Source organism: Oncorhynchus keta, chromosome 21 (genome assembly GCF_023373465.1).
Source record: "Oncorhynchus keta strain PuntledgeMale-10-30-2019 chromosome 21, Oket_V2, whole genome shotgun sequence".
NCBI classification, from domain to species: domain Eukaryota; kingdom Metazoa; phylum Chordata; class Actinopteri; order Salmoniformes; family Salmonidae; genus Oncorhynchus; species Oncorhynchus keta.
In genome coordinates, this window is record NC_068441.1 from 59,656,955 (window position 1) to 59,681,294 (window position 24,340).

Genomic DNA, 24,340 nt, shown 5'->3' on the forward strand with positions numbered 1-24,340 from the left:
GCCATCCTCTGACACCGCCTGGTAAAGGTCCTGGATGGCGGGGTCTTGCAATGTTTATGGCCTTCCCTCTGACACCGCCTGGTGTAGAGGTCCTGGATGGCAGGGGTCTTTTACAATGTCTATGGCCTTCCCTCTGACACCGCCTGGTGTAGAGGTCCTGGATGGCAGGGGTCTTTATAATGTTTATGGCCATCCTCTGACACCGCCTGGTGTAGAGGTCCTGGATGGCAGGGGTCTTTACAATGTTTATGGCCTTCCTCTGACACCGCCTGGTGTAGAGGTCCTGAATGGCAGGGGTCTTTTACAATGTTTATGGCCTTCCTCTGGACACCGCCTGGTGTAGAGGTCCTGGATGGCAGGGGTCTTTTACAATGTTTATGGCCATCCCTCTGACACCGCCTGGTGTAGAGGTCCTGGATGGCAGGGTCTTTTACAATGTTTATGGCCTTCCTCTGACACCGCCTGGTGTAGAGGTCCTGGATGGCAGGGGTCTTTTACAATGTTTATGGCCATCCTCTGACACCGCCTGTGTAGAGGTCCTGGATGGCAGGGGTCTTTTACAATGTTTATGGCCTTCCTCTGACACCGCCTGGTGTAGAGGTCCTGGATGCAGGGGTCTTTTACAATGTTTATGGCCTTCCTCTGACACCGCCTGGTGTAGAGGTCCTGGATGGCAGGGGTCTTTTACAATGTTTATGGCCTTCCTCTGACACCACCTGGTGTAGAGGTCCTGGATGGCAGGGTCTTTACAATGTTTATGGCCTTCCTCTGACACCGCCTGGTGTAGAGGTCCTGGTGTAGAGGTCTTTACACTGTTACAAATCTTACACTGTTCAAACGTTGAAATATGCAAACTGGTCTAGATTGAGTTGCTTATATAAACATGTATTTTTTTTTAAACGATTCAACTTTTGTCCATCTTCATTCACTCTAATGTGACTATTTTCAACATCCTAAAACTCCCGTTGTGACGTCATCACTTCCAACTTCCATCCACTGTAAATGCAACAATGAAACTTTTGAAACAAATCAGCTACTTTGACCACTTTGACAAAAACTTACACAAAGAGTCAAAGGTTGTGACATCTTCCTCTACTTCTCTGCTGTTCAAATCTGTAATAATAACAGAACGATCTGGTACCAACCAAACGTTACAGCTGTTTAAGTGACCTCAACATTTTCTGGAACTTTATATAAACAACTGAACTTTTCATCACTTTCAGAACAAGTTAGACAAAAACTTAGTAGGTATATATATATATATATATATATATATATATATATATATATATATATAGGACATGTATTGATTATATATATATATATATATATATATATATATAGGACATGTATTGAAATAAAACTGTGAAGGACCTCGGCATTACTCTGGACCCTGATCTCTCTTTTTGAAGAACATATCAAGACCATTTCAAGGACATATTTTTTCCATTCAGAAACTTTCTGTCCAAAAATGATGCAGAAAAATTAATCCATGCTTTTGTCACTTCTAGGTTAGACTACTGCAATGCTCTACTTTCCGGCTACCCGGATAAAGCACTAAATAAACTTCAGTTAGTGCTAAATACGGCTGCTAGAATCCTGACTAGAACCAAAAAATGTGATCATATTACTCCAGTGCTAGCCTCTCTACACTGGCTTCCTGTCAAAGCAAGGGCTGATTTCAAGGTTTTACTGCTAAACTACAAAGCATTACATGGGCTTGCTCCTACCAATCTTTCTGATGTGGTCCTGCTGTACATACCTACAAGTACGCTACGGTCACAAGACGCAGGCCTCCTAATTGTCCCTAGAATTTCTAAGCAAACAGCTGGAGGCAGGACTTTCTCCTATAGAGCTCCATTTTTATGGAACGGTCTGCCTACCCATGTCAGAGACGCAAACTCGGTCTCAACCTTTAAGTTTTTACTGAAGACTCACCTGTTCAGTGGGTCATATTTTAATTAATTTTTTAAATTTTTATTTTACCTTTATTTAACCAGGCAAGTCAGTTAAGAACATATTCTTATTTTCAATGACGGCCTGGGAACAGTGGGTTAACTGCCTGTTCAGGGGCAGAACGACAGATTTGTACCTTGTCAGCTAGTTGGACTAGTAACCTTCCGGTTACTAGTCCAACGCTCTAACCACTAGGCTACGCTGCCGCCCCGGCTTCATGGGAGTATGATTGAGTGTTGTCTGGCCCAGGAGTGAGAAGGTGAACGGAAAGGCTCTGGAGCAACGAACCGCCCTTGCTGTCTCTGCCTGGCCGGTTCCCCTCTTTCCACGGGGATTCTCTGCCTCTAACCCTCTAACCCTATTACAGGGGCTGAGTCACTGGCTTACTGGGGCTCTCTCATACCGTCCCTGGGAGGGGTGCGTCACCTGAGTGGGTTGAGTCATTGATGTGATCATCCTGTCTGGGTTGGCACCCCCCCCCACCCCCCTTGGGTTGTGCCGTGGCGGAGATCTTTGTGGGCTATAATCAGCCTTGTCTCAGGATGGTAAGTTGGTGGTTGAAGATATCCCCTAGTGGTGTGGGGGCTGTGCTTTGGCAAAGTGGGTGGGGTTATATCCTTCCTGTTTGGCCCTGTCCGGGGTGTCCTCGGATGGGGCCACAGTGTCTCCTGACCCCTCCTGGGTTATAGTTTGTTATATCTGGAGTACTTCTCCTGTCCTATTCGGTGTCCTGTGTGAATTTATGTGCTCTCTCTAATTCTCTTTTCTCTCTTTCTTTCTCTCTCTCGGAGGACCTGAGCCCTAGGACCATGCCTCAGGACTACCTGACATGATGACTCCTGCTGTCCCCAGTCCACCTGGCTGTGCTGCTGCTCCAGTTTCAACTGTTCTGCCTTATTATTATTGGACCATGCTGGTCATTTATGAACATTTGAACATCTTGGTCATGTTCTGTTATAATCTCCACCGGCACAGCCAGAAGAGGACTGGCCACCCCACATAGCCTGGTTCCTCTCTAGGTTTCTTCCTAGGTTTTGGCCTTTCTTGGGAGTTTTTCCTAGCCACGTGCTTCTATACCTGCTTGCTGTTTGGGGTTTTCGGGGCTGGGTTTCTATACAGCACTTTGAGATATCAGCTGATGTACGAAGGGCTATATAAATAAATTTGATTTTGATTTTGATTATTGACTTAGTGGGTGTATATATATATATATATAGGACATGTATAGACTTAGTGGGTATATATATATATATAGGACATGTATAGACTTAGTGGGTATATATATATATATATATAGGACATGTATAGACTTAGTGGGTATATATATATATATATAGGACATGTATAGACTTAGTGGGTATATATATATATATATATATAGGACATGTATAGATGTATTAGTGGGTATATATATATATATATATATATATAGGACATGTATAGACTTAGTGGGTATATATATATATATATATATATATATATATAGGACATGTATAGACTTAGTGGGTATATATAGGACATGTATTGACTTAGTGGGTATATATATATATATATAGGACATGTATAGACTTAGTGGGTATATATATATATATAGGACATGTATAGACTTAGTGGGTATATATATATATATATATAGGACATGTATAGACTTAGTGGGTATATATATATATATATCATATATAGGACATTTTGCCCATAGACTTAGTGGGTATATATATGTATTTATATATGATAGGACATGTATAGACTTAGTGAGTATATATAGGACATGTATTGACTTAGTGGGTATATACATATATATATAGGACATGTATAGACTTAGTGAGTATATATAGGACATGTATTGACTTAGTGGGTATATATGTATATAGGACATATGTGGTCCTTCTGTGGCTCAGTTGGTAGAGCATGGCGCTTGTAACGCCAGGGTAGTGGGTTCGATTCCGGGACCACCCATACATAGAATGTATGCACACATGACTGTAAGTCGCTTTGGATAAAAGCGCCTGCCAAATGGCATATATACATATATTGACTTAGTGGGTGTATATATATATATAGGACATGTATTGTGTAAATCTAACAACCCAGCTGTTTTAGTTACCTCATCTACAATTTCACACTGCCATTTTGCCCACTTTCCCAGCACTTTAGACACAAACTTAAAGGGTATGACGTCGAGGGCGTTTTTAGTTATTAAATATGTGATGTAACTGTCCCACAATCCAAAGTATGAATGTTGTTACTGTTATTAACTTTGACTATATATTTTTATTGAATCTTTATTTAACTATATTTAACTTATTAGCTTAAGTAAAACAAACCAATTTTACTCCATAATCATAATGATGATGTTGACCAACTCACCCTCACAGACTTGGTTCCTGAGCTGGAAGCCAGCAGGACAAGTGACGGTCGTCTCACACACAAACGATCCCACGGTGTTCACACAGCGCTCACTGGCCTGGCAACTGTGCATGCTGGTCACACACTCATTCACATCTGTTAGGGGTTAGAGAGGGAGAGAGAGAGAGGGTGAGGGACAGAGAGAGTATGGGAGAGAGAGAGAGAAAATGTAGAAAGAGAAAAGGGAGAGAAAGAGAATGGGAGCGAGAGAGAAAATCAGGATGACAAATATAAATTATATTTGGACACAGTTCTATTAGAACACACCAAAAACTGCACATACTGTATCTAGGACTAAATATCAGCAACACTGGTAGCTTTCACATGGTTGTGAATGAGCTGAGAGACCAAGCAAGAAGAGAGCCATTCTATGCCATTAAAAGGAACATTAGAATCTGGCTCAAAATGTTCCAATCAGTTCTAGAACCAGTTGCTCTATATGGCAGTGAAGTATGGGGTCCACTCTCTAACAATGAATTTACCAAATGGGACAAATATCCAATGGAAATACTGCATGCAGAGTTTTGCAAGACTGTATTGCAAGTGCAAAGAAAACGCCAAATAACGCATGTAGAGCAGAATGGGGCCAATACCTCCTCATTCTAATAGAAAAAAGAGACATCAGATTTTACAACCATCTAAAAACAAGTGACCCCAAAACATTCCATCACACAGCTCTACAATGTCAAGAGATGAAACAAGAGAAGAGTCCCCTCAGCCAGCTGGTTCTGAGGCTCAGTTCACCAACCCAAACCAACCGCATAGAGCCTCAGAACAGCACTCAGCCAGCTGGTTCTGAGGCTCAGTTCACCAACTCAAACCAACCCCATAGAGCCTCAGGACAGCACTCAGAAAATCTGGCCCAACCAAATCATCACAAAACAAAAAGAAAAATATATATCACCTATTGGAAAGACACCACAAAAATCTAAGTAAACTTCAATGATATTTGTCTCTAAACAGACAGTACATGGTGGCAGACTATCTGACCACTGTGACTGATAGAAAACTGAGGAAAACATTGACTAGGTACAGACTCAGTGAGCACAGTCTGGCTATAGAGACCGGTCGTCACGGACAAACCTGGCTGCCCGGAGAGGACAGGGTGTGCTCACTCTGCTCCAGGGGAGAGGGAGAGACAGAGCTGCATTTCCTATTATTACTATGACAAATACTCAGACCTAAGAGAGTCTTTCTTTACAAAGAATTTGAAACTATAAAAGATGAAGAAAAATCTAATATTTATTGGGTGAAAAGCCAAAATGTGCAGTTTTGGCAGCCGTGACAGATGTGTCCTCTTGCCACAACCTGAGGGACAGCCAGTGAAAAATGCAAAGTAATGTCGATAATATTTCCCATTTTGTATTGTCTTTCATACCACGTCATGTGTCTTCTCAGTCATGTTGACACTGGTCTACTACCAGGTCATGTGTCTTCTCAGTCATGTTGACACTGGTCTACTACCAGGTCATGTGTCTTCTCAGTCATGTTGACACTGGTCTACTACCAGGTCATGTGTCTCCTCAGTCATGTTGACACTGGTCTACTACCAGGTCATGTGTCTTCTCAGTCATGTTGACACTGGTCTACTACCAGGTCATGTGTCTCAGTCATGTTGACACTGGTCTACTACCAGGTCATGTGTCTTCTCAGTCATGTTGACACTGGTCTACTACCATGTCATGTGTCTTCTCAGTCATGTTGACACTGGTCTACTACCAGGTCATGTGTCTTCTCAGTCATGTTGACACTGGTCTACTACCAGGTCATGTGTCTTCTCAGTCATGTTGACACTGGTCTACTACCAGGTCATGTGTCTCCTCAGTCATGTTGACACTGGTCTACTACCAGGTCATGTGTCTCAGTCATGTTGACACTGATCTACTACCAGGTCATGTGTCTTCTCAGTCATGTTGACACTGGTCCACTACCACGTCATGTGTCTTCTCAGTCATGTTGACACTGGTCTACTACCAGGTCATGTGTCTTCTCAGTCATGTTGACACTGGTCTACTACAAGGTCATGTGTCTTCTCAGTCATGTTGACACTGGTCCAGTACCATGTCATGTGTCTTCAGTCATGTTGACACTGGTCTTCTACCAGGTCATGTGTCTTCTCAGTCATGTTGACACTGGTCTTCTACCAGGTCATGTGTCTTCTCAGTCATGTTGACACTGGTCTACTACCAGGTCATGTGTCTTCTCAGTCATGTTGACACTGGTCTACTACCAGGTCATGTGTCTTCTCAGTCATGTCTCATTAATATTGTTGTTGTTGATGGTAATTCCATGTCCACTACTACTATTATTGCTGTTGGTCCCACCGTTTATTTATATATAAATATATATTTTTTATTTTATTGTTCGATATGTATACTTTGACAATGTAGTAATAATGAACTTGCCATGTCAAAAGTCGAGAGAGAGAGAGAGAGAGAGAGAGAGAGAGAGAGAGAGAGAGAGGTTGAGAGAGAGAGAGAGAGAGAGAGAGAGAGAGAGAGAGAGAGAGAGAGAGAGAGAGAGAGAGAGAGAGAGAGAGAGAGAGAGAGAGAGAGAGAGAGAGAGAGAGAGAGAGAGAGAGAGAGAGAGAGAGAGAGAGAGAGAGAGAGAGAGAGAGAGAGAGAGAGAGAGAGAGAGAGAGAGAGAGAGAGAGAGAGAGAGAGAGAGAGAGAGAGAGAGAGAGAGAGAGAGAGAGAGAGAGAGAGAGAGAGAGAGAGAGAGAGAGAGAGAGAGAGAGAGAGAGAGAGAGAGAGAGAGAGAGAGAGAGAGAGAGAGAGAGAGAGAGAGAGAGAGAGAGAGAGAGAGAGAGAGAGAGAGAGAGAGAGAGAGAGAGAGAGAGAGAGAGAGAGAGAGAGAGAGAGAGAGAGAGAGAGAGAGAGAGAGAGAGAGAGAGAGAGAGAGAGAGAGAGAGAGAGAGAGAGAGAGAGAGAGAGAGAGAGAGAGAGAGAGAGAGAGAGAGAGAGAGAGAGAGAGAGAGAGAGAGAGAGAGAGAGAGAGAGAGAGAGAGAGAGAGAGAGAGAGAGAGAGAGAGAGAGAGAGAGAGAGAGAGAGAGAGACTCTGGGTTAGGTGGTGACTGGGAACAAAGCACACTGCTGCCATTCATCCACTGGAGTTGGGTGGGTGGGTGGTTAGCTGGGTGGGTGGTTAGCTAGCAGTGTGGGTGGGTGGTTAGCTAGCTGGGTGGGTGGGTGGTTAGCTAGCAGTGTGGGTGGGTGTTTAGCTAGCTGGGTGGGTGGTTAGCTAGCAGTGTGGGTGGGTGGTTAGCTAGCTGGGTGAGTGGTTAGCTAGCAGTGTGGGTGGGCGGTTAGCTAGCTGGGTGGGTGGGTGGTTAGCTAGCAGTGTGGGTGGGTGTTTAGCTTGCTGGGTGGGTGGTTAGCTAGCTGGGTGAGTGGTTAGCTAGCAGTGTGGGTGGGCGGTTAGCTAGCTGGGTGAGTGGTTAGCTAGCAGTGTGGGTGGGCGGTTAGCTAGCTGGGTGGGTGGGTGGTTAGCTAGCAGTGTGGGTGGGTGTTTAGCTTGCTGGGTGGGTGGTTAGCTAGCTGGGTGGGTGGTTCTCTAGCTGGGTGAGTGGTTAGCTAGCAGTGTGGGTGGGCGGTTAGCTAGCTGGGTGGGTGGGTGGTTAGCTAGCAGTGTGGGTGGGTGTTTAGCTAGCAGTGTGGGTGAGTGGTTAGCTTGCTGTGTGGGTGAGTGGGTGGTTAGCTAGCAGTGTGGGTGGGCGGTTAGCTAGCTGGGTGGGTGGTTAGCTAGCTGGGTGAGTGGTTAGCTAGCAGTGTGGGTGGGTGGTTAGCTAGCTGGGTGGGTGGGTGGTTAGCTAGCAGTGTGGGTGGGTGTTTAGCTTGCTGGGTGGGTGGTTAGCTAGCTGGGTGAGTGGTTAGCTAGCAGTGTGGGTGGGCAGTTAGCTAGCTGCGTGGGTGGTTAGCTAGCTGGGTGAGTGGTTAGCTAGTAGTGTGGGTGGGCGGTTAGCTAGCAGTGTGGGTGGGTGGTTAGCTAGCAGTGTGGGTGGGTGGTTGGGTGGTTGGCTAGTAGTGTGGGTGGGTGGTTAGCTAGCAGTGTGGGTGGGTGGGTGGTTAGCTGCTGTGGGGTGGGTGGTTAGCTAGCTGGGTGTTTGGGTGGTTAGCTGGGCGGGTGGGTGGTTAGCTAGCTGTGTGGGTGTGTGGTTAGCTAGCTGTGTGGGTGGGTGGTTAGCTAGCTGTGTGGGTGAGTGGTTAGCTAGCAGTGTGGTTGAGTGGGTGATTAGCTAGCTGGGTGGGTGGTTAGCTAGCTGTGTGGGTGGGTGGTTATCTGGCAGTGTGGGTGAGTGGGTAGTTAGCTAGCTGTGTGGGTGGTTAGCTAGCTGTGTGGGTGGGTGGGTGGTTAGGAAGCTGGGTGGGTCGGTGGTTAGCTAGCTGTGTAGGTGGGGGGTTAACTACTTGGGGGGTGGGTGGTTAGCTAGCTGTGTGGGGGAGTGGTTAGCTAGCAGTGTGGTTGAGTGGGTGATTAGCTAGCTGGGTCGGTGGTTAGCTAGCTGTGTGGGTGGATGGTTAGCTAGCAGTGTGGGTGGGTGGTTAGCTAGCTGTGTGGGTGGGTGGTTGGGTGGTTAGCTAGCTGTGTGGGTGGGTGGTTAGAGAGCTTCTGGTCAGCGGGGTGGTGGCACCGGGATCCTCATCTCTCCCAAGTGGTCATTCTCTCTTTCTCCCCTTACCCATCTGTCTATCGCCTCCTTTGAATTCCATGCTATCACAGTTACCAGCCCTTTCAAGCTTAACATCCTTATCATTTATCGCCCTCCAGGTTCCCTCGGAGAGTTCATCAATGAGCTTGATGCCTTGATAAGCTCCTTTCCTGAGGACGGCTCACAGTTCTGGGCGACTTTAACTTCCCCACGTCTACCTTTGACTCATTCCTCTCTGCCTCCTTCTTTCCACTCCTCTCCTCTTTTGACCTCACCCTCTCACCTTCCCCCCCTACTCACAAGGCAGGCAATAAGCTCGACCTCATCTTTACTAGATGCTGTTCTTCCACTAACCTCATTGCAACTCCCCTCCAAGTCTCCGACCACTAACTTGTATCCTTTTCCCTCTCGCTCTCATCCAACACTTCCCACACTGCCCCTACTCGGATGGTATCGCGCCGTCTCAACCTTCGCTCTCTCTCCCCCGCTACTCTCTCCTCTTCCATCCTATCATCTCTTCCCTCTGCTCAAACCTTCTCCAACCTATCTCCTGATTCTGCCTCCTCAACCCTCCTCTCCTCCCTTTCTACATCCTTTGACTCTCTATGCCCCCTATCCTCCAGGCCGGCTCGGTCCTCCCCTCCCGCTCCGTGGCTCGATGACCCATTGGGAGCTCACAGAACAGGGCTCCGGGCAGCCGAGCGGAAATGGAGGAAAACTCGCCTCCCTGCGGACCTGGCATCCTTTCGCTCCCTCCTCTCTACATTTTCCTCTTCTGTCTCTGCTGCTAAAGCCACTTTCTACCACTCTAAATTCCAAGCTTCTGCCTCTAACCCTAGGAAGCTCTTTGCCACCTTCTCCTCCCTCCTGAATCCCCCCCCCCCCCCCTCCCTCTCTGCAGATGACTTCGTCAACCATTTTGAAAAGAAGGTCGACGACATCCGATCCTCGTTTGCTAAGTCAAACGACACCGCTGGTTCTGCTCACACTGCCCTACCCTGTGCTCTGACCTCTTTCTCCCCTCTCTCTCCAGATGAAATCTTGCGTCTTGTGACGGCCGGCCGCCCAACAACCTGCCCGCTTGACCCTATCCCCTCCTCTCTTCTCCAGACCATTTCCGGAGACCTTCTCCCTTACCTCACCTCGTTCATCAACTCATCCCTGACCGCTGGCTATCATCCCTGACGTCCCTTCCGTCTTCAAGAGAGCGAGAGTTGCACCCCTTCTGAAAAAACCTACACTCGATCCCTCCGATGTCAACAACTACAGACCAGTATCCCTTCTTTCTTTTCTCTCCAAAACTCTTGAACGTGCCGTCCTTGGCCAGCTCTCCCGCTATCTCTCTCAGAATGACCTTCTTGATCCAAATCAGTCAGGTTTCAAGACTAGTCATTCAACTGAGACTGCTCTTCTCTGTATCACGGAGGCGCTCCGCACCGCTAAAGCTAACTCTCTCTCCTCTGCTCTCATCCTTCTAGACCTATCGGCTGCCTTCGATACTGTGAACCATCAGATCCTCATCTCCACCCTCTCCGAGTTGGGCATCTCCGGCGCGGCCCACGCTTGGATTGCGTCCTACCTGACAGGTCGCTCCTACCAGGTGGCGTGGCGAGAATCTGTCTCCTCACTACGCGCTCTCACCACTGGTGTCCCCAGGGCTCTGTTCTAGGCCCTCTCCTATTCTCGCTATACACCAAGTCACTTGGCTCTGTCATAACCTCACATGGTCTCTCCTATCATTGCTATGCAGACGACACACAATTAATCTTCTCCTTTCCCCTTCTGATGACCAGGTGGCGACCGCATCTCTGCATGTCTGGCAGACATATCAGTGTGGATGACGGATCACCACCTCAAGCTGAACCTCGGCAAGACGGAGCTGCTCTTCCTCCCGGGGAAGGACTGCCCGTTCCATGATCTCGCCATCACGGTTGACAACTCCATTGTGTCCTCCTCCCAGAGCGCTAAGAACCTTGGCGTGATCCTGGACAACACCCTGTCGTTCTCAACTAACATCAAGGCGGTGGCCCGTTCCTGTAGGTTCATGCTCTACAACATCCGCAGAGTACGACCCTGCCTCACACAGGAAGCGGCGCAGGTCCTAATCCAGGCACTTGTCATCTCCCGTCTGGATTACTGCAACTCGCTGTTGGCTGGGCTCCCTGCCTGTGCCATTAAACCCCTACAACTCATCCAGAACGCCGCAGCCCGTCTGGTGTTCAACCTTCCCAAGTTCTCCCACGTCACCCCGCTCCTCCGCTCTCTCCACTGGCTGAGTTGAAGCTCGCGTCCGCTCAAGACCATGGTGGCAGGCCTACGGCCTGTGAGGTGGATGAACGGCACCTCTTTGTACCTCCAGGCTCTGATCAGGCCCTACACCCAAACAAGGGCACTGCGTTCATCCACCTCTGGCCTGCTCGCCTCCCTACCACTGAGGAAGTCTTCCCGCTCAGCCCAGTCAAAACTGTTCGCTGCTCTGGCCCCCAATGGTGGAACAAACTCCCTCACGACGCCAGGACAGCGGAGTCAATCACCACCTTCCGGAGACACCTGAAACCCCACCTCTTTAAGGAATACCTAGGATAGGATAAGTAATCCTTCTCACCCCCCAGAGCAGCGAAAGATTTAGATGCACTATTGTAAAGTGACTGTTCCACTGGATGTCATAAGGTGAATGCACCAACTTGTAAGTCGCTCTGGATAAGAGCGTCTGCTAAATGACTTAAATGTAAATGTAAATGTAAATGTTAGCTGGCAGTGTGGGTGAGTGGGTAGTTAGCTAGCTGTGTGGGTGGGTGGTTAGGAAGCTGGGTGGGTATGTGGTTAGCTAGCTGTGTGGGTGGGTGATTAGCTAGATGGGTGGGTGGTTAGCTAGCTGTGTAGGTGGGGGTTAACTAGTTGGGTGGGTGGGTGGTTAGCTAGGTGGGGTGGTTAGCTGGTGGCTGGGTGGCTAGCTAGCTGGGTGGGTGGTTAGCTAGCTGTGTGGGTGGGTGGTTAGCTAGCTGTGTGGGTGGGTGATTAGCTAGCTGGGTGGGTGGGTGATTAGCTGGCAGTGTGGGTGAGTGGGTAGTTAGCTAGCTGTGTGGGTGGTTAGCTAGCTGTGTGGGTGGGTGGGTGGGTGGTTGGGAAGCTGGGTGGGTGGGTGGTTAGCCAGCTTTGTGGGTGGGTGGGTGATTAGCTAGATTGGTGGGTGGTTAGCTAGCTGTGTAGGTGGGGGTTAACTAGTTGGGTGGGTGGGTGGGTGGCTGGTTAGGTGGCTGGGTGTTTAACTAGCTGTGTGGGTGGGTGGTTAGCTAGCAGAGTGGGTGGGTGGTTAGCTAGCAGTGTGGGTGGGTGGTTAGCTAGCAGTGTGGGTGGGTGGGTGGTTAGCTGGGTGGGTGGGTGGTTAGCTGGTTGGGTGGGTGGTTAGCTAGCTGTGTGGGTGGGTGGTTAGCTAGCTGTGTGGTTGAGTGGTTAGCTAGTTGTGTGGGTGGTTAGCTAGCAGTATGGGTGAGTGGGTAGTTAGCTAGCTGTGTGGGTGGTTAGCTAGCTGTGTGGGTGGTTAGGAAGCTGTGTGGGTGGTTAGCTAGCTGTGTGGTTGGGTGGGTGGTTAGGAAGCTGGGTGGGTGGTTAGCTAGCTGTGTGGGTGGGTGATTAGCTAGATGGGTGTGTGGTTAGCTAGCTGTGTGGGTGGGTGGTTGGGTGGTTAGCTAGCAGAGTGGGTGGGTTGTGAGCTAGCTGTGTGGGTGGGTGGTTAGCTAGCTTTGTGGGTGGGCGGTTAGCTAGCTGGGTGGGTAGGTGGTTAGCTAGCTTGGTGGGTGGTTAGCTGGCTGGGTGGGTGGGTGGTTAGCTGGCTGGGTGGGTGGTTGATGCTGTGTTCAGGCTTATTCCCAAATAGCACCCTACCCCCTATATATTGCACTACTGTTGACCAGGAGCCAAATATAGTGCACTACAGGACCCATAGTGCTGTTCAAAATAGTGCACTATATATAGCAAATAGGGTGGCATTTGGGACATACCCTAGGTTTGTCTTGTTGATACTCTGGCCAGTTGACGCTCTCTGTTGTGGCCAGTTGGATGTGGTGCCAGAACCCTGGAGCAGTTAGAGACATCCATTTGACTGGTGAAAGTCAACATGAAGAGCGTTTTGGAGACGGCGGAGAGGAGGGTCATTATTTCTCTCCCTTTGTCTGGATAATGAATCCAGTGTTCAGGCTGAATGCCCTGTGAGTCAAATGGGGACAATAATTGCAAATGACAGATCCTCACCAATACAAATATTTTCTCTATTGTTGTAAAGGTTTGCTCTGTCCTGGGTAAATGAAAAGTATGGGATTAAAATCCTTTTCAGACAGATAACACAACACCGGATAGAGACTGTGTGTGTGTGTGTGTGTGTGTGTGTGTGTGTGTGTGTGTGTGTGTGTGTGTGTGTGTGTGTGTGTGTGTGTGTGTGTGTCCCTAGCTGGTGATTGGAGAGAATTCCTGCTGGGCTGTGGAGGTTCCTGGACAGTAGACTAGAGGACATTGTTCTACAGACTCTGCCTTCATCCTCATAGGACTGTTGGGGGAGCCTAGGGGCATCTGAAAGTGTAAGTGTGTTTGTAACTTCCAGATTTGGTTCATTCCACCAAGGCCCTAACTACAAAATGGCCATCAGAACAGGACGTTGGAAGCTGAGGAGCTGCTACTGGCGAACAGAAAGGGTGCCCAAGGAGACTGTTCTGTTGTCCTCTGATCCTTATCTTCCGTTGTCCTCTTCTGATCATGTCCTCTGTTCTCTGATGATGTCCTCTGTTCTCTGATGATGTCCTCAGTTCTCTGATGATGTCCTCTGTTCTCCTGATGATGTCCTGTTCTCCGGATGATGTCCTCTGTTCTGTGATGTCCTCTGTTCTCTGATGACATTGTTCTACAGACTCTGCCTGTCATCTGTTCTCATGATGTTGTCACAGGATGTCTGTTCTCTGATGATGTCCTCTGTTCTCTGATGATGTGTCTGTTCTCTGAACTTCCAGATGTTCATTCTCTAATGATGTCCTCTGTTCTCTGATGATGTCCTCTGTTCTCTGATGATGTCAGAAAGGGTTCTCTAATGATGTCCTCTGTTCTCGTGATGTCCTCTGTTCTCCGATGATGTCCTCTGTTCTCTGATGATGTCCTCTGTTCTCCGATGATGTCCTCTGTTCTCCGATGATGTCCTCTGTTCTCCGATGATGTCCTCTGTTCTCTGATGATGTCCTCTGTTCTCTGATGATGTCCTCTGTTCTCTGATGATGTCCTCTGTTCTCTGATGATGTCCTCTGTTCTCCGATGATGTCCTCTGTTCTCTGATGATGTCCTCTGTTCTCTGATGATGTCCTCTGTTCTCTGATGATGTCCTCTGTTCTCTGATGATGTCCTCTGTTCTCTGATGATGTCCTCTGTTCTCTGATGATGTCCTCTGTTCTCTAATGATGTCCTCTGTTCTCTGATGATGTCCTCTGTTCTCTGATGATGTCCTCTGTTCTCTGATGATGTCCTCTGTTCTCTGATGATGTCCTCTGTTCTCTGATGATGTCCTCTGTTCTCCGATGATGTCCTCTGTTCTCTGATGATGTCCTCTGTTCTCTGATGATGTCCTCTGTTCTCTGATGATGTCCTCTGTTCTCTGATGATGTCCTCTGTTCTCTGATGATGTCCTCTGTTCTCTGATGATGTCCTCTGTTCTCTGATGATGTCCTCTGTTCTCTGATGATGTCCTCTGTTCTCTGATGATGTCCTCTGTTCTCTGATGATGTCCTCTGTTCTCTGATGATGTCCTCTGTTCTCCGATGATGTCCTCTGTTCTCTGATGATGTCCTCTGTTCTCTGATGATGTCCTCTGTTCTCTGATGATGTCCTCTGTTCTCTGATGATGTCCTCTGTTCTCCGATGATGTCCTCTGTTCTCTGATGATGTCCTCTGTTCTCTGATGATGTCCTCTGTTCTCTGATGATGTCCTCTGTTCTCTGATGATGTCCTCTGTTCTCTGATGATGTCCTCTGTTCTCTGATGATGTCCTCTGTTCTCTGATGATGTCCTCTGTTCTCCGATGATGTCCTCTGTTCTCTGATGATGTCCTCTGTTCTCTGATGATGTCCTCTGATGATGTTCTCTGATGATGTCCTCTGTTCTCTGATGATGTCCTCTGTTCTCCGATGATGTCCTCTGTTCTCTGATGATGTCCTCTGTTCTCTGATGATGTCCTCTGTTCTCCGATGATGTCCTCTGTTCTCTGATGATGTCCTCTGTTCTCTGATGATGTCCTCTGTTCTCCGATGATGTCCTCTGTTCTCCGATGATGTCCTCTGTTCTCCGATGATGTCCTCTGTTCTCTGATGATGTCCTCTGTTCTCTGATGATGTCCTCTGTTCTCCGATGATGTCCTCTGTTCTCTGATGATGTCCTCTGTTCTCTGATGATGTCCTCTGTTCTCTGATGATGTCCTCTGTTCTCTGATCATGTCCTCTGTTCTCTGATCATGTCCTCTGTTCTCTGATGATGTTCTCTGTTCTCTGATGATGTCCTCTGTTCTCTGATGATGTCCTCTGTTCTCTGATGATGTCCTCTGTTCTCTGATGATGTCCTCTGTTCTCTCGCTTCCGGTTGGAGCGAGCGGTCGCATTCGCACTTCGCTCTGCAGGTTGTATAACTTTTTCATTACATTTCATTATAGTACAACGGTTGATTTGTCTAATCTTAGCAATTCTTCTTAGCTAGCTACATAGCCGTCCTTGTATCAGAGATAATTGCATAATTATCGTATTTCGTCGCCCTAACGTAGCCTTAACTGCTATTCGCCCAGGAGCTAGCTAACGCTAGCTAACGCACACAGATTAGCATCACTGTAGTGCTATTCACTCCAACTGTACGACTTGATTAGTTTACTGTTAGCTAGCTACATAATCTTAGCCATTCTTCTTAGCTAGCTACATGGCAGTCCTTGTATCAGAGATAATTGCATAATTATCGTTATTTCGTATTTCGTCGCCCTAACGTAGCCTTCACTGCTATTCGCCCAGGAGCTAGCAACGCTAGCTAACGCACACAGATTAGCATCACTGTAGTGCTATTCACTCAACTGTACGACTTGATTAGTTCAGTGTTAGCTAGCTACATAGCTGTCTTTGTTTCCAAGATAATTGTGTAGTTTAGTGTGTGTAGCCTTGGAGTGATTATCTTAATTCACTGAGGTTCGCTAGCCAGCTATTTGTTCCTTAACGTAGGAGACTCTGCTAGCTAGCCAACGTCTACTGAATAGAACTCAACCGTCGCATTCACAGGTAGTATCACATTTTCATTTCATTACAGTACAACGGTTTTGATTTGTTTGATCGTAGCTAGCTACATAGCTAGCTACATAGCCGTCTTTGTTTCAAAGATAATTGTGTAGTCTAGAGCGATTTCCTAGGTTAGCTAGCCAGCTATTGTCGTTCTTTTAACTCAACGTAACGTAAACAACACTGCTAGCTAGCCAGCTGGCCCCGAATAGCAGCACTGTAGAAATTATTACACTCAACGGAACGACTTGATTAGTGTAGTGTCAACAACGCAGCTACTGCCAGCTGGCCTACTTTAGCAGTACTGTATCATTTTAATCATTTTAGTCAATAAGATTCTTGCTACGTAAGCTTAACTTTCTGAACATTCGAGACGTGTAGTCCGCTTGTCATTCCAATTTCCTTGCATTAGCGTAGCCTTTTCTGTAGCCTGTCAACTATGTGTCTGTCTATCCCTGTTCTCTCCTCTCTGCACAGACCATACAAACGCTCCACACCGCGTGGCCGCGACCACCTAACCTGGTGGTCCCAGCGCGTACGACCACGTGGAGTTCCAGGTCTCCGGTAGCCTCTGGAACTGCCAATCTGCGGCCAACAAGGCAGAGTTCATCTCAGCCTATGCCTCCCTCCAGTCCCTTGACTTCTTGGCACTGACGGAAACATGGATCACCACAGATAACACTGCTACTCCTACTGCTCTCTCCTCGTCCGCCCACGTGTTCTCGCACACCCCGAGAGCTTCTGGTCAGCGGGGTGGTGGCACGGGATCCTCATCTCTCCCAAGTGGTCTTTCTCTCTTTCTCCCCTTACCCATCTGTCTATTGCCTCCTTTGAATTCCATGCTGTCACAGTTACCAGCCCTTTCAAGCTTAACATCCTTATCATTTATCGCCCTCCAGGTTCCCTCGGAGAGTTCATCAATGAGCTTGATGCCTTGATAAGCTCCTTTCCTGAGGACGGCTCACCTCTCACAGTTCTGGGCGACTTTAACCTCCCCACGTCTACCTTTGACTCATTCCTCTCTGCCTCCTTCTTTCCACTCCTCTCCTCTTTTGACCTCACCCTCTCACCTTCCCCCTACTCACAAGGCAGGCAATACGCTTGACCTCATCTTTACTAGATGCTGTTCTTCCACTAACCTCATTGCAACTCCCCTCCAAGTCTCCGACCACTACCTTGTATCCTTTTCCCTCTCGCTCTCATCCAACACTTCCCACACTGCCCCTACTCGGATGGTATCGCGCCGTCCCAACCTTCGCTCTCTCTCCCCCCGCTACTCTCTCCTCTTCCATCCTATCTTCTCTTCCCTCTGCTCAAACTTTCTCCAACCTATCTCCTGATTCTGCCTCCTCAACCCTCCTCTCCTCCCTTACTGCATCCTTTGACTCCCTATGTCCCCTATCCTCCCAGGCCGGCTCGGTCCTCCCCTCCCGCTCCGTGGCTCGACGACTCATTGCGAGCTCACAGAACAGGGCTCCGGGCAGCCGGCGGAAATGGAGAAAACTCGCCTCCCTGCGGACCTGGCATCCTTTCACTCCCTCCTCTCTACATTTCCTCCTCTGTCTCTGCTGCTAAAGCCACTTTCTACCATTCTAAGTTCCAAGCATCTGCCTCTAACCCTAGGAAGCTCTTTGCCACCTTCTCCTCCCTCCTGAATCCTCCCCCTCCCTCCTCCCTCTCTGCAGATGACTTCGTCAACCATTTTGAAAAGAAGGTCGATGACATCCGATCCTCGTTTGCTAAGTCAAACGACACCGCTGGTTCTGCTCACACTGCCCTACCCTATGCTCTGACCTCTTTCTCCCCTCTCTCTCCAGATGAAATCTCGCGTCTTGTGACGGCCGGCCGCCCAACAACCTGCCCGCTTGACCCTATCCCTCCTCTCTTCTCCAGACCATTTCCGGAGACCTTCTCCCTTACCTCACCTCGCTCATCAACTCATCCCTGACCGCTGGCTACGTCCCTCCCGTCTTCAAGAGAGCGAGAGTTGCACCCCTTCTGAAAAAACTACACTCGATCCCTCCGATGTCAACAACTACAGACCAGTATCCCTTCTCTCTTTTCTCTCCAAAACTCTTGAGCGTGCCGTCCTTGGCCAGCTCTACCGCTATCTCTCTCAGAATGACCTTCTTGATCCAAATCAGTCAGGTTTCAAGACTAGTCATTCAACTGAGACTGCTCTTCTCTGTATCACGGAGGCGCTCCGCACTGCTAAAGCTAACTCTCTCTCCTCTGCTCTCATCCTTCTAGACCTATCGGCTGCCTTCGATACTGTGAACCATCAGATCCTCCTCTCCACCCTCTCCGAGTTGGGCATCTCCGGCGCGGCCCACGCTTGGATTGCGTCCTACCTGACAGGTCGCTCCTACCAGGTGGCGTGGCGAGAATCTGTCTCCTCACCACGCGCTCTCACCACTGGTGTCCCCAGGGCTCTGTTCTAGGCCCCTCTCTTATTCTCGCTATACACCAAGTCACTTGGCTCTGTCATAACCTCACATGGTCTCTCCTATCATTGCTATGCAGACGACACACAATTAATCTTCTCCTTTCCCCCTTCTGATGACCAGGTGGCGAATCGCATCTCTGCATGTCTGGCAGACATATCAGTGTGGATGACGGATCACCACCTCAAGCTGAACCTCAGCAAGACGGAGCTCCTCTTCCTCCCGGGGAAGGACTGCCCGTTCCATGATCTCGCCATCACGGTTGACAACTCCATTGTGTCCTCCTCCCAGAGCGCTAAGAACCTTGGCGTGATCCTGGACAACACCCTGACGTTCTCAACTAACATCAAGGCGGTGTCCCGTTCCTGTAGGTTCATGCTCTACAACATCCGCAGAGTACGACCCTGCCTCACACAGGAAGCGGCGCAGGTCCTAATCCAGGCACTTGTCATCTCCCGTCTTGATTACTGCAACTCGCTGTTGGCTGGGCTCCCTGCCTGTGCCATTAAACCCCTACAACTCATCCAGAACGCCGCAGCCCGTCTGGTGTTCAACCTTCCCAAGTTCTCTCACGTCACCCCGCTCCTCCGCTCTCTCCACTGGCTTCCAGTTGAAGCTCGCATCCGCTACAAGACCATGGTGCTCGCCTACGGAGCTGTGAGGGAACGGCACCTCAGTACCTCCAGGCTCTGATCAGGCCCTACACCCAAACAAGGGCACTGCGTTCATCCACCTCTGGCCTGCTCGCCTCCCTACCACTGAGGAAGTACAGTTCCCGCTCAGCCCAGTCAAAACTGTTCGCTGCTCTGGCCCCCCAATGGTGGAACAAACTCCCTCACGACGCCAGGACAGCGGAGTCAATCACCACCTTCCGGAGACACCTGAAACCCCACCTCTTCAAGGAATACCTAGGATAGGGTAAGTAAGGGTAGGTAATCCTTCTCCCCCCCCAACAAGATTTAGATGCAAGTGGCTGTTCCACTGGTTGTCATAAGGTGTATGCACCAATTTGTAAGTCGCTCTGGATAAGAGCGTCTGCTAAATGACTTAAATGTAAATGTAATGATGTCCTCTGTTCTCTGATGATGTCCTCTGTTCTCTGATGATGTCCTCTGTTCTCCGATGATGTCCTCTGTTCTCTGATGATGTCCTCTGTTCTCGGATGATGTCCTCTGTTCTCCGATGATGTCCTCTGTTCTCCGATGATGTCCTCTGTTCTCTGATGATGTCCTCTGTTCTCTGATCATGTCCTCTGTTCTCTGATGATGTTCTCTGTTCTCCGATGATGTCCTCTGTTCTCTGATGATGTCCTCTGTTCTCTGATGATGTCCTCTGTTCTCTCTGTTCTCTGATGATGTCCTCTGTTCTCTGATGATGTCCTCTGTTCTCTGATGATGTCCTCTGTTCTCTCTGATGATGTCCTCTGTTCTCTGATGATGTCCTCTGTTCTCTGATGATGTCCTCTGTTCTCTGATGATGTCCTCTGTTCTCTGATGATGTCCTCTGTTCTCCGATGATGTCCTCTGTTCTCTGATGATGTCCTCTGTTCTCTGATGATGTCCTCTGTTCTCTGATGATGTCCTCTGTTCTCTGATGATGTCCTCTGTTCTCCGATGATGTCCTCTGTTCTCTGATGATGTCCTCTGTTCTCTGTTCTCTGTTCTCCGATGATGTCCTCTGTTCTCTGATGATGTCCTCTGTTCTCTGATGATGTCCTCTGTTCTCTGATGATGTCCTCTGTTCTCTGATGATGTCCTCTGTTCTCTGATGATGTCCTCTGTTCTCTGATGATGTCCTCTGTTCTCTGATGATGTCCTCTGTTCTCTGTGAGTGTCTCTGATGATGTCCTCTGTTCTCTGATGATGTCCTCTGTTCTCTGATGATGTCCTCTGTTCTCTGATGATGTCCTCTGTTCTCTCTGATGATGTCCTCTGTTCTCTGATGATGTCCTCTGTTCTCTGATGATGTCCTCTGTTCTCTGATGATGTCCTCTGTTCTCTGATGATGTCCTCTGTTCTCTGATCATGTCCTCTGTTCTCTGATGATGTCTCTGTTCTCTGATGATGTCCTCTGTTCTCTGATGATGTCCTCTGTTCTCTGATGATGTCCTCTGTTCTCTGATGATGTCCTCTGTTCTCTGATGATGTCCTCTGTTCTCTGATGATGTCCTCTGTTCTCTGATCATGTCCTCTGTTCTCTGATGATGTCCTCTGTTCTCTGATGATGTCCTCTGTTCTCTGATGATGTCCTCTGTTCTCTGATGATGTCCTCTGTTCTCTGATGATGTCCTCTGTTCTCTGATGATGTCCTCTGTTCTCTGATGATGTCCTCTGTTCTCTGATGATGTCCTCTGTTCTCTGATGATGATCCTCTGTTCTCTGATGATGTCCTCTGTTCTCTGATGATGTCCTCTGTTCTCTGATGATGTCCTCTGTTCTCTGATGATGTCCTCTGTTCTCTGATGATGTCCTCTGTTCTCTGATGATGTCCTCTGTTCTCTGATGATGTCCTCTGTTCTCTGATGATGTCCTCTGTTCTCTGATGATGTCCTCTGATGATGTCCTCTGTTCTCTGATGATGTCCTCTGTTCTCTGATGATGTCCTCTGTTCTCTGATGATGTCCTCTGATGTTCTCTGATGATGTCCTCTGTTCTCTGATGATGTCCTCTGTTCTCTGATGATGTCCTCTGTTCTCTGATGATGTCCTCTGTTCTCGATGATGTCCTCTGTTCTCTGATGATGTCCTCTGTTCTCCGATGATGTCCTCTGTTCTCTGATGATGTCCTCTGTTCTCTGATCATGTCCTCTGTTCTTTCCTCTCCTCTGTTCTCTGATGATGTCCTCTGTTCTCTGATGATGTCCTCTCTGTTCTCCGATGATGTCCTCTGATGATGTCCTCTGTTCTGTTGTCTCTGTTCTCTGATGATGTCCTCTGTTCTCTGATGATGTCCTCTGTTCTCTGATGATGTCCTCTGTTCTCTGATGATGTCCTCTGTTCTCTGATGATGTCCTCTGTTCTCTGATGATGTCCTCTGTTCTCTGATGATGTCCTCTGATGATGTCCTCTGTTCTCTGATGATGTCCTCTGTTCTCTGATGATGTCTCTGATGATGTCCTCTGTTCTCTGATGATGTCCTCTGTTCTCTGATGATGTCCTCTGTTCTCTGATGATGTCCTCTGTTCTCTGATGATGTCCTCTGTTCTCTGATGATGTCCTCTGTTCTCTGATGATGTCCTCTGTTCTCTGATGATGTCCTCTGTTCTCTGATGATGTCCTCTGATCATGTCCTCTGTTCTCTGATGATGTCCTCTGTTCTCTGATGTTCTGATCATGTCCTCTGATGATGTCCTCTGTTCTCTGATGATGTCCTCTGTTCTCTGATGATGTCCTCTGTTCTCTGATGATGTCCTCTGATGATGTCCTCTGATGATCCTCTGTTCTCTGATGATGTCCTCTGTTCTCTGATGATGTCCTCTGTTCTCTGATGATGTCCTCTGTTCTCCGATGATGTCCTCTGTTCTCTGATGATGTCCTCTGTTCTCCGATGATGTCCTCTGTTCTCTGATGATGTCCTCTGTTCTCTGATGATGTCCTCTGTTCTCTGATGATGTCCTCTGTTCTCTGATGATGTCCTCTGATGATGTCCTCTGTTCTCTGATGATGTCCTCTGTTCTCCGATGATGTCCTCTGTTCTCTGATGATGTCCTCTGTTCTCCGATGATGTCCTCTGTTCTCTGATGATGTCCTCTGTGATGTCCTCTGATGATGTCCTCTGTTCTCTGATGATGTCCTCTGTTCTCTGATGATGTCCTCTGTTCTCTGATGATGTCCTCTGTTCTCTGATGATGTCCTCTGTTCTCTGATGATGTCCTCTGTTCTCTGATCATGTCCTCTGTTCTCTGATGATGTCCTCTGTTCTCCGATGATGTCCTCTGTTCTCCGATGATGTCCTCTGTTCTCCGATGATGTCCTCTGTTCTCTGATGATGTCCTCTGTTCTCTGATGATGTCCTCTGTTCTCTGATGATGTCCTCTGTTCTCTGATGATGTCCTCTGTTCTCTGATGATGTCCTCTGTTCTCTGATGATGTCCTCTGTTCTCCGATGATGTCCTCTGTTCTCTGATGATGTCCTCTGTTCTCTGATGATGTCCTCTGATGATGTTCTCTGATGATGTCCTCTGTTCTCTGATGATGTCCTCTGTTCTCTGATGATGTCCTCTGTTCTCTGATGATGTCCTCTGTTCTCTGATGATGTCCTCTGTTCTCCGATGATGTCCTCTGTTCTCTGATGATGTCCTCTGTTCTCTGATGATGTCCTCTGTTCTCTGATGATGTCCTCTGTTCTCTCTGTTCTGATGATGTCCTCTGTTCTCCGATGATGTCCTCTGTTCTCTGATGATGTCCTCTGTTCTCCGATGATGTCCTCTGTTCTCTGATGATGTCCTCTGTTCTCTGATGATGTCCTCTGTTCTCCGATGATGTCCTCTGTTCTCTGATGATGTCCTCTGTTCTCTGATGATGTCCTCTGTTCTCTGATGATGTCCTCTGTTCTCTGATGATGTCCTCTGTTCTCTGATGATGTCCTCTGTTCTCTGATGATGTCCTCTGTTCTCTGATGATGTCCTCTGTTCTCTGATGATGTCCTCTGTTCTCTGATGATGTCCTCTGTTCTCCGATGATGTCCTCTGTTCTCTGATGATGTCCTCTGTTCTCCGATGATGTCCTCTGTTCTCTGATGATGTCCTCTGTTCTCCGATGATGTCCTCTGTTCTCTGATGATGTCCTCTGTTCTCTGATGATGTCCTCTGTTCTCCGATGATGTCCTCTGTTCTCTGATGATGTCCTCTGTTCTCTGATGATGTCCTCTGTTCTCTGATGATGTCCTCTGTTCTCTGATGATGTCCTCTGTTCTCTGATGATGTCCTCTGTTCTCTGTTCTCTGATGATGTCCTCTGTTCTCTGATGATGTCCTCTGTTCTCTGATGATGTCCTCTGTTCTCTGATCTGTCCTCTGTTCTCTGATGATGTCCTCTGTTCTCTGATGATGTCCTCTGTTCTCTGATGATGATGATGTCCTCTGTTCTCTGATGATGTCCTCTGTTCTCTGATGATGTCCTCTGATGATGTCCTCTGTTCTCTGATGATGTCCTCTGTTCTCTGATGATGTCCTCTGTTCTCTGATGATGTCCTCTGTTCTCTGATGATGTCCTCTGTTCTCTGATGATGTCCTCTGTTCTCTGATGATGTCCTCTGTTCTCTGATGATGTCCTCTGTTCTCTGATGATGTCCTCTGTTCTCTGATGATGTCCTCTGTTCTCCGATGATGTCCTCTGTTCTCTGATGATGTCCTCTGTTCTCTGATGATGTCCTCTGTTCTCTGATGATGTCCTCTGTTCTCTGATGATGTCCTCTGTTCTCTGATGATGTCCTCTGTTCTCTGATGATGTCCTCTGTTCTCTCTGTTCTCTGATGATGTCCTCTGTTCTCCGATGATGTCCTCTGTTCTCCGATGATGTCCTCTGTTCTCCGATGATGTCCTCTGTTCTCTGATGATGTCCTCTGTTCTCTGATGATGTCCTCTGTTCTCTGATGATGTCCTCT

The 24,340-nt window shown here is 48.0% G+C and overlaps 1 protein-coding gene and 1 long non-coding RNA gene across 9 annotated transcripts in view; one reads left to right on the plus strand and one right to left on the minus strand.

Moving 5' to 3' along the window:
* LOC127910513 (uncharacterized) overlaps positions 1-6,606 on the plus strand; it is a 14,919-nt gene extending 8,313 nt beyond the window's left edge. For 4 of the 6 annotated variants that reach the window (XR_008075152.1, XR_008075157.1, XR_008075156.1 and 1 more), the window contains 3 exons: positions 5,787-5,958; positions 6,085-6,170; positions 6,467-6,606. This is a non-coding gene — a long non-coding RNA (uncharacterized LOC127910513). Of the gene's footprint in view, positions 1-5,786; positions 5,959-6,084; positions 6,214-6,466 lie in introns of all 6 variants that reach the window. The other 2 variants (XR_008075153.1, XR_008075154.1) reach the window with 2 other exon arrangements.
* The window catches only part of LOC118382591 (fibulin-2-like), a 318,974-nt gene that overhangs the window by 193,004 nt on the left and 101,630 nt on the right, over positions 1-24,340 (minus strand). For 2 of the 3 annotated variants that reach the window (XR_008075151.1, XM_052474538.1), the window contains exon 7: positions 4,324-4,458. The exons of the other annotated variant lie outside the window; for it this stretch is intronic. Coding sequence is in view for 1 of the 2 variants with exons in the window: in XM_052474538.1 (XP_052330498.1) it covers positions 4,324-4,458 (135 nt within the window). In the remaining variant the exon portion in view is untranslated. The remainder of the gene's footprint in view (positions 1-4,323; positions 4,459-24,340) is intronic. 3 annotated transcript variants of the gene reach the window in all.